The 12145-nt window shown below is 28.7% G+C and overlaps 1 protein-coding gene across 3 annotated transcripts; it reads left to right on the plus strand.

Annotated features, from left to right (window-relative positions):
- The first annotated feature begins 392 nt into the window (after positions 1-392).
- Positions 393-11831, plus strand: LOC136778032 (uncharacterized). 3 transcript variants are annotated; one of them, XM_066734642.1, is made up of 11 exons: positions 393-2391; positions 2477-2600; positions 4336-4516; positions 5448-5534; positions 6499-6612; positions 6682-7020; positions 7084-7164; positions 8394-10493; positions 10561-10626; positions 10713-10888; positions 11669-11831. In XM_066734642.1, exons 2-11 carry the CDS (start codon positions 2514-2516, stop codon positions 11705-11707), a joined length of 3270 nt encoding a protein of 1089 aa, XP_066590739.1. In that variant the 5' UTR covers positions 393-2391; positions 2477-2513; the 3' UTR covers positions 11708-11831. The 3 variants fall into 3 exon arrangements, with proteins under 3 accessions (XP_066590739.1, XP_066590738.1, XP_066590740.1); XM_066734641.1 differs by lacking the exon at positions 11669-11831 and adding an exon at positions 11199-11519; XM_066734643.1 differs by lacking the exon at positions 11669-11831 and adding an exon at positions 11199-11519 and having other exon boundaries at positions 6757-7020.
- The last annotated feature ends 314 nt before the right edge of the window (positions 11832-12145 follow it).

Here is a 12145-nt window from a genome sequence, read left to right on the forward strand (position 1 = left end):
TCTAAATGATTCAAAAGAAAAGTTTTATTAAAATTAAATAATTTGATAACTGCATGATAAATTTAATACAGAAATAATCGTCCGATTAGCTTCGTGTTTGGACTCATTCTCATCTTAAAAATAAAAGCAATGTATTGATAACAGTTTTAAAAATGTTTAATTAATAATATTAAAATTAGAATTTTTGATTGATCATTCGAGTACAGGTATATAAGGGTTAGTCATTCTCGGTCGGTTTATTGCCTCTCTTTTTATTGCTTGGGACTCGGTGCTAAGCCTGGTAGGCTGAACAATGTGGAAAAGTCTTGTCCACCAGCTAACTAATGCACCTTTAAATTGTGTTTACATTTTGGAACGATTCGATTTCCCAGAGTGTACCACCAATATTTTTATCAAAAGTATAGACTTATTAGTTATGTGTATAATATTAATTGTTTAAACTATATATATACTACATAGCCAGGTTGAATTTATTGATGTTGCACATAGCCTCGCTTATATATGAAGTGAATTGTAAAATATCATCATACGTGGAACTGATGAGATTATTAGTCAACTATTATGATTCATACAAAAGAAATTAAATATTCATTTTGCATAGTAAGCATAACTAATAATTTTATCCTAAAATAGGTTTTTTAGTTATCCGTTTAATCTTTATTACTTAAATTATATACCACGTACAAAGAATGATGTTATTGATGTTGCACATGTCTCCGGTTATATGTGAAGTGAATTGTAAAGTAACATCATATGTAGAGCAGATGAGATTATTAGATAACAGTTAAGATAGATACCAACAAAAAATTCTATATTCATTTTGCATTGTAAGTATCACCAATAATTTTATCCTAAAATAGGTTTTTTATTTATCCGTATAATCTTAATTACTTAAATTATATACCACGTACAAAGAATGATGTTATTGATGTTGCACATGTCTCCGGTTATATGTGAAGTGAATTGTAAAGTAACATCATATGTAGAGCAGATGAGATTATTAGAGAACTATTAAGATGAATACCAACAAAAAATTCAATATTCATTTTATATTGTAAGTACCACCAATACTTTTATCAAAAGTATAGACTTATTAGTTATGTGTATAATATTAATTGTTTAAACTATATATATACTACATAGCCAGGTTGATTTTATTGATGTTGCACATGGCCTCGCTTATAGGTGAATTGAATTGTAAAGTATCATCATATGTAGAACTGAGATCGTTAGTGGATAACTAAGATAGATCATACAAATAAAAATTAAATACTCATTTTACATTTTAAGAAATTAACTGTGAAAGTTTATTTTCTTAAGAATTTTCATATATCAACACAAAACAAAGCAAATAGATAAACAGTTTATTACAGTATTTATTAATCATCTTAAATATATATAAATATATAAATGACGAGTGAATATATATGTTAACTAAAAAAGTGTGCAGATGCAATTGCTACTGCTGCACCACTGAATAAAACGTTTGTCGGGAAAAATTTAACTTTTAAAATTATCTCATTCTTTCGTCAATTTCATTAAATGTTCTAATGAAATTACAGTGGCTAATAAAAACTTATTTTTCATTCATTTTTCTGCAATGAAGTTTTTATTTTGTGTATTCGAGGAAATTTTTATTTCATCCTGTGAACAAATTACAAATTGCTTAACAAAGTAATAACATTTTAATATAATTTATAGTCTGTCATCTAATAAGCTAAAAATACTTATATGATTTTTATTTTATTAGAAATGAGATTCTGTGCTACATGCATAAAACTGGATGATGTTCGAATTAAAAGTAATGTATAACAATAAAAAATTACTACGATAGCTTTTAATATCTAACGTCAAAGTAGTATAAACGTTTTATCGTTAGATGTATATAGTCCTGATCCGTCATCTCAAAAGTCGGGATTAAGTAGGTATACCAACTTAAATTTTTAATAGCAATAATAGTATCGTCTAGTATATTTTTCTGAAAGTTGTATCACTGCTAATCCGTTGAGTTATAACCAGAACTTGATTGCGGAATGCAAGCACAAGCACCCTCAATAATTATTCAAAACCTGTTTCCGTTAAATGTTGAATTCCACCAACCTAGCAATGTGCAGCAATGAATCTACTTGCCGCCAGAATGTATGCATCGTCTGATCGACTTTTCATATTTAAGGTTAATAAAATATAAGTCAAGGTGATGATAGAATAAAAAATGAAGCAAATAAATCTTGCTGATGAATAGTTTGTTTTGATTTGATAGAAGCAGTGTTTCTGGTAGTATAGGTTTTATCCCATTTTGATGATTTAGAGAGTTGATAATAGGTATAGCTTTTGAAAGAATTATAACGGATAGAACATCATATAATTATACATATATGTATAATTTCAACGGTAATTTCAGATTAATATTTTATTCTATTCTCTTTGTAGTAAATTATATATTATTATGAAATTAAATGTAATTATTTTTTTGCAGATTCTTCTAAATAATACTTTCATTTACACTTATCAAAATGAAACTGAGAGGTAATATGGAGTCCTGGAAAAAATTAAAGTTATTTTCATTGATCGTTATCATCTATATTATGGCTTTAATACAAGTAAGTTGTTTGAATTTTATATTAAATATCTGATGGCTTAAACTGATGTAAAGCTAATATACATCATTAAATAATTAACTTAAAAATAAATTTGCTATTACTTCAAACAGACTAATTATATCAATCAAATGTCTGCTTTTTTAAATATTCAATATTCTCCTTTCTTAAGTGTATTTTATGATTTATACCTATACTATATCATACATTTGTGTGCCTATTATACCTTCTAATACCCCTCATTCTTATTTTTCAAACGTGATATTAAGAGAGAAAGAAAGGGAGAAAGGAAAATTTAATAAGTTTTTTATAAATAAAACTAGACGTCTCAGAGTATCTCGTTAATTTGACAAAATATTTGCAGTTGTTAAATACGTTTTTAATTTATACTGTAGTACTGTGATAATATCAAATAAACCAGATCCCACTAAGCACTTAATGACAAATATTTACCAAAAATGGGTGAATAAAACAGCTTTGAATTTAATCAAATTAGTATCTGGAATTTTCTCGTTTCCAACAATTACAAAAATTATTTAAACCTATCTATAGTTTTGTTAATAATAATGATTAAAAATAATATAAGGTTGCATTCAATTTATAAAAAGCACACACTGTCTCATATCATCTTTAATAGTCAGGTGGCACTGTTAAGACTCATCTCTTAAAATTAGTATAATTACTTCATATGTAAATACAAAAGAAATCTAATAACGACGTTTGTCAGTACAGTGTTAATTGGAAAACAAGATATGAAACTTATTAGTAGATACATCAACGATAATATACATCAGATTCTATATGCTGCGTTGAATGTTTCAGCAGACACCCTAAATCCACTATTCATAAATCTGTATAGGTATTCTCAAAGCTTCAGCTCAAAGTTCATTGAAAATCTTTATTTAAATTGTGGTTTAGGGTGTGAGTCCAACCAAATCCTATAAGGTAAAATTGTACCATGTGTAGGATTGAGACTTGTCGAAAATACCTATGTTGATTGGTTAATTAACAACAAATTAGCTACCCACATGGTAATATTTTGCCTTACAGGTTTGAATGGACTCACCTTTACCACTTTTTATATCAATCATTCACTATGTTTAGCACACTGAACATTTAAATAACTGATTATAGATTCTAGGTGAGTTCACGCAGTACACTATTCGCGCCAAACACGTTAACAGTCCTAGTACGCACAGTAAATTATCTGAGTATGTAGGTAGTAAGATTGATAGAGCAATTAATTCGAATCGCGCGGTACATAAATGTACCCTCTATCAACTGATTGCTTGAAGCAAAAGTTTGACCATTCATATGATAAAATCGTAACCGCTTATTTAAATGTTGGTTAGTCCCCGTATTTTGCAAGTATAACAAAAATTTTCATAATGGTAAGAACCAAAAACAATAGCATATCTGTATACATATATATATACTGACATGTCGTTATTGCACTATACCGATACCGATAATATTCGTTAAAGTTACAGAACATATGGCCAATGATGATAGATTGCGAGATTTCCGTACCTTTACTCTGACCACCATTACCCTGTGCTGCAATAGGAATAGTAGTCAGAGTGGGGGTAGCCAATTCTCGCCATCTATTATCACTACATTTGACTACGCTGAACACATTCCATTTTTGAAAAACTGAATATCTGATCCTCCCATATTCCCAATATCCTTTACTTTCCGCCATTGCAACACTAATACGAATTAACTTGGATTATTGCAGTACTCCATTGTTTCAACAAAGACGTCGACAATTCTAATTATACCATTTTATTCTTCACAAAGAATTAGACTTTGGTGTACTAACGGTGAAGAAATGTTTGCTTTAATTTCTACAAACTCTGGTTATGATATCAAGAAAAATATTAGTAGAAATAAATTGAAAAATATAGTGTTTAGGCATAGTAAGTATTTCTAATATATTATTAAAATTGCTTTAATAACTTTTTTTCGTCCAACAGTAATATATCAATTCGAAACGGTATACATTAAACCTTTCAGCTACCATTTTTTAATTTACAAAATGAAAATAAGAGGTTTGAAGGTAGAATGAATTTATTTTTTCAAGATTCAATCGTTCGATAATGAGATTAATAATGGTGCTTTACCAAAAAATTAATGTATTTTAAATCTTTTATCACATGATAAAATTTATAAATGCTTTATGTTTTCATGCAATAAATTGGAAAAGTTGAATCAGCCATTTGTCTAGGGGGTGACCGAAAGAATTAATAAACAAATCATGTCATTTATAATCTAAATATTTCAATAACTCTTTCAATAAAATAATTATCAGTGCATTGAATATAATAAATCTAATCACGTAATTCTGCCATGACTTAATTAAATTCTCATCTTATTGATTATTGCACATATTACTTATTATTAACTTCCTACAAGCACACAATATTGCTTAACATTTTACATTCCATTTTAAAATATCTATAGGACTTACAATATTTTAAGAAAGAACATAGAACATTAAATAATATTATTGGCTATAAAATTCCTGCTCTTTAAATATATGTAATTTTTTGTAAGTTATTTTAAATTCAATGATAGCTACTGTTATTACAGCCTAGATCACTAAGTACGATTAAGTTAAGATACAGCTAAAAAAAGTAGTATAGCTCCTGTTATGTAATCTTTTAGCTTGGTTTTCATTTAAATATCTTCAGAATATTCAACCTAACGAACAGATTAATCTAATAGATATTGATTAGATCTGGTTAAAATTTTAAACATGGCACTGTAGAATATAATATATCTAATGCATTTAAACTTTATAAAAATAAAATACCTGTTATCATTTAACAAAAACATTAAAAATTTCAGATGATTATCAAATTCTTAAGGATATTCAAAGGAATCTTCATTTAAATATTCCAAATGTGATGTTGACTCGATTGGAAAAAATTAATGGTAAGACTAGCCATTCAGGTAAAATGTTAATACTGCTTTTTGTAATTATTTGTTAAGCTTCATTACACTTACTTGTGGTTAAGTTTATCCATGGTTAAATATTTACTTGCTTACATTACAAATTAAGTTATAGCTGAAAGTAACTGAATATCTTCACTTGACTAAGTTTTGTAAGACTGAATAGTGGTCATAAATAAATAATTCTTATAAAGTGAGTAGTTTCAAAGGAATTAAAAAGGGTGGTTAATTAATCTGTATTATATAAACTTATGTATCTACTTCTATAGTTTTAATAGTTTAGTATTATCTAAGTATTGTTCAACAAGAGAAAGCTATTTTTTACAAACTTAAATTGTTGGATGCATAAATTGCTTTTGATCAACAGTTATATAGGGTAATCCAGACAAAACAACTCTAACCATTTAAGTAAAGTTCTTTTTTACTTCATAACTATAAGAGATATCAATCTTTTGTGTGAGATCTTTTTATGGTGTCTTTCAATTGGCATTCATATAGGTTTAAAACCCAAAATTAATTTCTGTATTCAAAATAATACGCAAGGACGTTAAATTTAGATTCTGACTGTTTCATTTAACAAACTCTATATAAGTTAGATGATTGGTAGACTGCAACATTTAGTGTGTAGGATTTAGTTTACCTGCGTAAAACTAGTGTCTTTTATATGGTACTAAAATTCACATCAAAAAGAATTATACTTAACCCACTAATGCTGAAGGAATATAATTCTAGTAATTATTTTAAAATTTCATTTTCCCTATTAAAATAGTAGAACTTTTAGTTAAAAGTTATATATTCTAGTGATTGTGAGTAGTATGGTTTATAGCTAAATTGTAATGAACTGGCTCTTGTAACTGTCGACTGAAACTCTAGAATAACTTCAACCTTCTATTGATTATTATATATATACATATTAATATATTAAAGACTGATATATTATTTTCAGGTATTGAACAGTTCAATAATGTATTTACTATTAGAGATGAAAGTATGGATGAAAGTATTGCAAATATTAATTACCGTTCTTTTAACTATCCTGATATTATGGATTCTTCGAAAGGTAACAACAAATTTACAAAAAAGTAACACGTATATTTATTTGGAAATTTAAAACAGATTAATGTTTTAGATGAGAAATTATTAAATACTTCTAAGATTGATAATTTCCTTAATGAATGTGAGCTAACCGAAATACCTCTATTAGATAACGTCACATTATTCGAGAAAGAAGCTGTAAAGAAAACCGCGGCTTCTACTCCATTTAAACCTGCAGAATTAACAGAAAACTGTCTTTCGCAATTAATTATAACGGATAGTTTGTTAAAAGATATTACATTTATTGAAATACCTCCAACAAATAACACTACATTATTAGAAAAAGGAGATAGCGGAAATAGTTCACCGTTTACTTCGTCTAAGCCAATTATAATCGAAGATAAAATTCTTTCCTCTCAAGAACAAATTGAAGGTAAATTTCATGATTTAAGTAAATAAATTTTCAATTAATATTCATATATAAATTTCGTTACAGTAATGATACAATTGAAAGGTATATCTAATACAGCTATTAGCACTCCATGGCTTATTCCTCAGAGAAGTCCAGATGAATTGGGTGAGTACATAGGAAATACATTTTATCATAAATTTAACAATGAACTCATGGTTAGCTTCTAACTGCGCACTACTTTATGTTATTATTGCGCAGAGTATCAATTTTTCACGAGTAGAGAAACTTACGTAGGTATTGCATACAATATTTTTATCATAGTAGCCTGCAAAGTTAGAATGCGAAGCACATTTTGTTTCATATAATATGTACAAAATATATTTTGCGTATCGAAAATACTATGTGAACAGCAAATTTGAGCAGTTCTGTACTGAAAATTGGGTGTGTACAATACAAATAAAAAAGAATTCAAACCACTGTAGCTCAGAATAAAATGAGTATAACAATATTGTGAAAAATTCAGAATGAAGCATAAAACGTTTGTTTTAAAAATACATAAACCATATTATAAGTCGTACTTTTATTTAAAAGCCGCTAAAAAAAATAGAATCGTATAACTTTGCAAATAAAGGCCCTCGCTAAAAAAAATATGCACGACTGAAATTAATAGAAGTTATACATAAACAAAACTAAATCCATCTTTTAGTATATTATATGTTTTTCTTACAATGGCTCCCAACGATATTTACACGATCATGTTTCATAGAGTTATCGATAATTATACAGAAAAATAGGAGTTTTTGTCACATATGCAATATCTCATGCAAAGGAAATATTTATACTGACTTCTTTATGGAAACGTCAAAAGAATAAAAGCAATACTTTCAAGTGTATTTAGCTTGTATGCAATTGAATTTTAAAATAATTCCACATCTTAAGTAATACAAGACGTAATGCAGAGTGTAACGCATGGTTATAGTAAATATTGTAAACACAGTTTCATTGGACCGTTTTAAGTAAAATAGTCAAATAAAACTTTCATTTATCTTGCACCAGTTTTAAATCATTTTCATTTTTAATTTAGTTTATAACATTGTTCAGAATTAAAAGCGAAAGAAAGAGAAAGCACTTGCTCTTGTTACCTTTGTAATTCTCTTTCTCATTCTTGCTGCTAATGCAATGTTATAACCTAAGTAAAAATCAAATAATAGAAAAATGGTACGAGATATTAAAAATAATTTTGTATTTTTTACACAAAGCAGTTTAAAGAATTTGTGGTCAAGATATTTCTTATGAGCTAGGTTTGACCATGTTTTTTTCTTAAATCTAAATGTTGTTTCTTATTATTTCTAGTATAATTACAAAGAATACTACTGATTACGTTTAATTTTTAGGTGGAGATGAAAATAATAATGATTACGAAGTTTCTAATAAGGATGGCCAGTTAAACGGGAATTCAGATATTAGCGAGCCTCAAAATGTAAAGGGAACAACGGTCGTTACTGCAATTGATAATTTGGAGGAAGTTGTAGATAATTTTGAGGAAAAATATTTGGATCATGAAAATGAGAATGATCCAGATTATGTTCCATCTGATCAAAGCATCCATTCAGACGAAAATATACAGACATCGAGGAAAGAAGCAAACGAAGAAAGCGCAGGATCACATGGCTTAAATGTGTCTTTAATGGATAGAGCAGTCGGTACTGCAATTCGTAACTCAGAAAAAGTTGTTGTTCAACATAGTAGCGACGGAACCAAAAAAAATTGTTGTTTTTATTGTAACAAATTTTATTCAAAACTTTCGAGACACTTGGAAACTGTCCACCGCGAGGAGGTAGATGTGAAACGATTTGCAGTACTTCCGAAAAACAATGTGGAGCGTAAGAAAATTATTGCTGAAATCAGAAAAAGGGGAAATTTTCTTCATAATACTACGTCATCTTTAGAAACCTGTAATTTCGTTGTTAGTCGTCGCCCAAATATTGAAATGCCGAGAACAGCGGATTATTATATACCTTGCCCAAGCTGTAAAGTATACCTAAGTAAAAAAACAGCTCATGTACATGTCAGATTATGTACTAACCGAGGTGCGCGAAAAAGTCACTCAATAAAAGTTTTAGGGCGAAGACTTGTTCCAAATGTTCACGAAAAAGCATGTTTTACATTAAAAAGTAAGGTTTTACCACCGTTACGACAAGACATTGTGACATCCGTTGTTCGGAATGATGAACTGATTGTTATATACGGTAATCATCTATGCAATAAATATAAACATTCGGCTCATCATTTTAAAATGATACGTGCACAGTTAAGATTAATAGCACGTCTATTATTAACGATGAAAGACTTAAGAGATGATATTGCAAATTTTGAAGATATTTTCAACCCCAAATTTTACGACACTTTTATAAAAGCTGTTAATATTATTGGAAGATATGACCAGACTAAAGAACTATATCTTTCTCCGAAAACGGCTGCAACTATTGGCACGTTGATATCCGATATTGGTCAGCATTGGATATCAGAGTGTATTAAATATAATAATGTTCAAAAACAAACGAATGCAGAAAATTTTTTGAAAATAAAAAAAGCTAATTACACGGCGGAAGTTAGTAAAACAGTACTTGAGTCTCAAACACAAATTCGAAGGCATAAAAAAACAGTACTTCCAAGTGTAAACGATATCAAGAAATTAACAAAATTCTTGTTAACACGAAGAAATGAAGCCCATAAAAAATTGCAAGAAAAATTCGTACTAACAGCATGGCATGCTTTAGCGGAAACAACTCTAATTACCATTCAACTTTTTAACAGACGCCGACCAGGTGAAATGGAGAGAATTTTATTGGACGATTTTAATAACTATCAGCGAATTAGTAAGAATGAAAATCCAGAGGAGTATGCCTCTTTAAGTAAAAGAGGACGAGAGGTTGCAAAGCGGTATGTACGTTTTCAAATTAGAGGAAAATTAGGCCGGACAGTTTCCGTTCTGCTAGACAACGGCATGCTTGAGAGTATTAAGATGATGTTAAAATACAGAAAAAAAGCAAGAGTTCACGAAAACAATAAATATGTATTTGGATTACCTGGTCCAGATAATCTCGTGGAAAAGCATCTAAATGCCTGTCAGTTATTGAGACGTTTTTCAAATGAATGTGGCGCTGATATGCCTGAGACATTACGCGGGACAAAACTTCGAAAACATGTAGCAACGAACTGCATAGCTTTAAACTTAAGTTCCAATGAGGTTACCGATCTTGCCGATTTCATGGGTCACCACGAAAAGATTCACTTAAAACATTATCGGCAGCCCTTGCTTTCTAAGGATATTTTGGGAATATCAAAAATTTTAGAGCATGCGCAAGGATACAACGATAGTGATTGTAGCGATGATGAAAATAATAATTTGGAGAATGAAAATGTTAATGGCGAAAACTATAATAAAAGTGACAAAAATATACAGGAAAATGAATTGTCAGGGTCGAGTGATGGTAAATTAATATTATTTAATTACTAATTTTTCATGTATTTATATATATTCAATTTTTGTATTTACAGAATCTGAATATGAGAGTCCTAATAAAAACGATACGTCTAATAAAAGAGAAAGGAAATTCAATATAGGTAAGTTAATCTATTTTTACTTAATTGATGTTTAAAGTTATAATGCTTAAAAAAATTTATACTATTAATGTATTCCTTTCATCTAGGTCATGCAAATAATGCGAAAAAACGTCAAAGAATAATGTGGACGGAAGAAGCAAAGTCAACTGTTCTTAATGCTTTTTATGAAAATATGAAGAAAAACAATAAAACTCTGCATACGAAGGAAATACAAGCATTAATAAATTCAACACCTTGTTTAGAAAATAGAACAGTTGCTCAAGTACGTACTTGGTTACATCTCCAAAAATCCAAATTTTTTTGATTTTTTATAATTTGTTTTAAGTCTAACTGCTATAAAACCGAAAAATATAAAGGTTCTCATATTTTAACTATCGCTTTCACGTGTCTGAAAAACTATTTATCGATTAAATTTTTTTTTACTGATTTTGCAACAGTTTAATAATATATATAGTAATAGCAACATTAGGATTTTAGATATTTGAGAGCGAAAGTTGAAAATGGGAAAGCGTATCTTTATCAACATATTTCTTAATGTATACACGGCCTGAAAATATTCATAATTCCTTTAGGGGTATTGTATGTGGAATGGAAGGTACGATCGTCGAATTATTACGTGTATCTTTGTTTAATACTCTTTTGATTTAGTCAAAGTATTAGCACTAGCGAAAAAAATATAGAAGGAACCAATAAACTATGATTTTATATACGTTTGTGTGAGCAAAAGTTTTATTTTAAGGGATATCGTACAGAGATTAATTATTTTGTTTATTTTAATTGTAAACAATTTTGGCACAAATGTTTAACATTATGAATGTTTATTATAAATTTATGTATTATTAAAAAAGCGTTAATATTATATGTCAATACTCAAAAATTACTATATTAAAGCAATGTTGCAATATTTTTTGAAAAATGTATTTTTCTATTTAGTATACTAATTAAAACTGTTTTTTTCAATTATCTTATGATTGACAAACGAAACAAAAAATCTGAAGAATTTGCAGGATTACTTTCTGATTTATTATTCTTTTTTTCATAGGGGGAAAATGTGGAAGATGTAAAAGACTGTCTTCATTGAAGTAAATTGTCGAAAAAAAATTGACAAACGTAGGGTTAGGTTATATTTTTTACCACATAGTATCTGCATAACTGGAAAAAAACTACTCAGAGAATTTGTTGTAGTTATTCACGTCGTACTGGTGTTGGATTAGATTAATTACTAAACGAAATGATATAGAGCACATAAACCTAATTCAAGAAATCTGAAACCAGAGCGAAAGCAAATTATCTTGAAACAGCTTATGCTTCCGTTTTCAGTTGCTTTAATAATAGTGTATGCAGTTTTGCTACCTAGTTTCGTCTGCCATTATGTTCAACATACTCTTGTGCACAAGGAAGCAGTGAAGAAAATATTTCCATAATTTAGTTTCAATGGTTAAAAGGGTAAATTTGGACAAAAATTATACGCAATTGCTTATTGTTTAAAGAATATCAGTGACATAAATGCATCGTCAAA

The sequence above is a fragment of the Prorops nasuta genome, unplaced genomic scaffold (assembly GCF_024137725.1).
Source record: "Prorops nasuta isolate Cenicafe-Biocafe unplaced genomic scaffold, Cenicafe_Pnas_1.2 PNAS00013, whole genome shotgun sequence".
NCBI classification, from domain to species: Eukaryota; Metazoa; Arthropoda; class Insecta; order Hymenoptera; family Bethylidae; genus Prorops; species Prorops nasuta.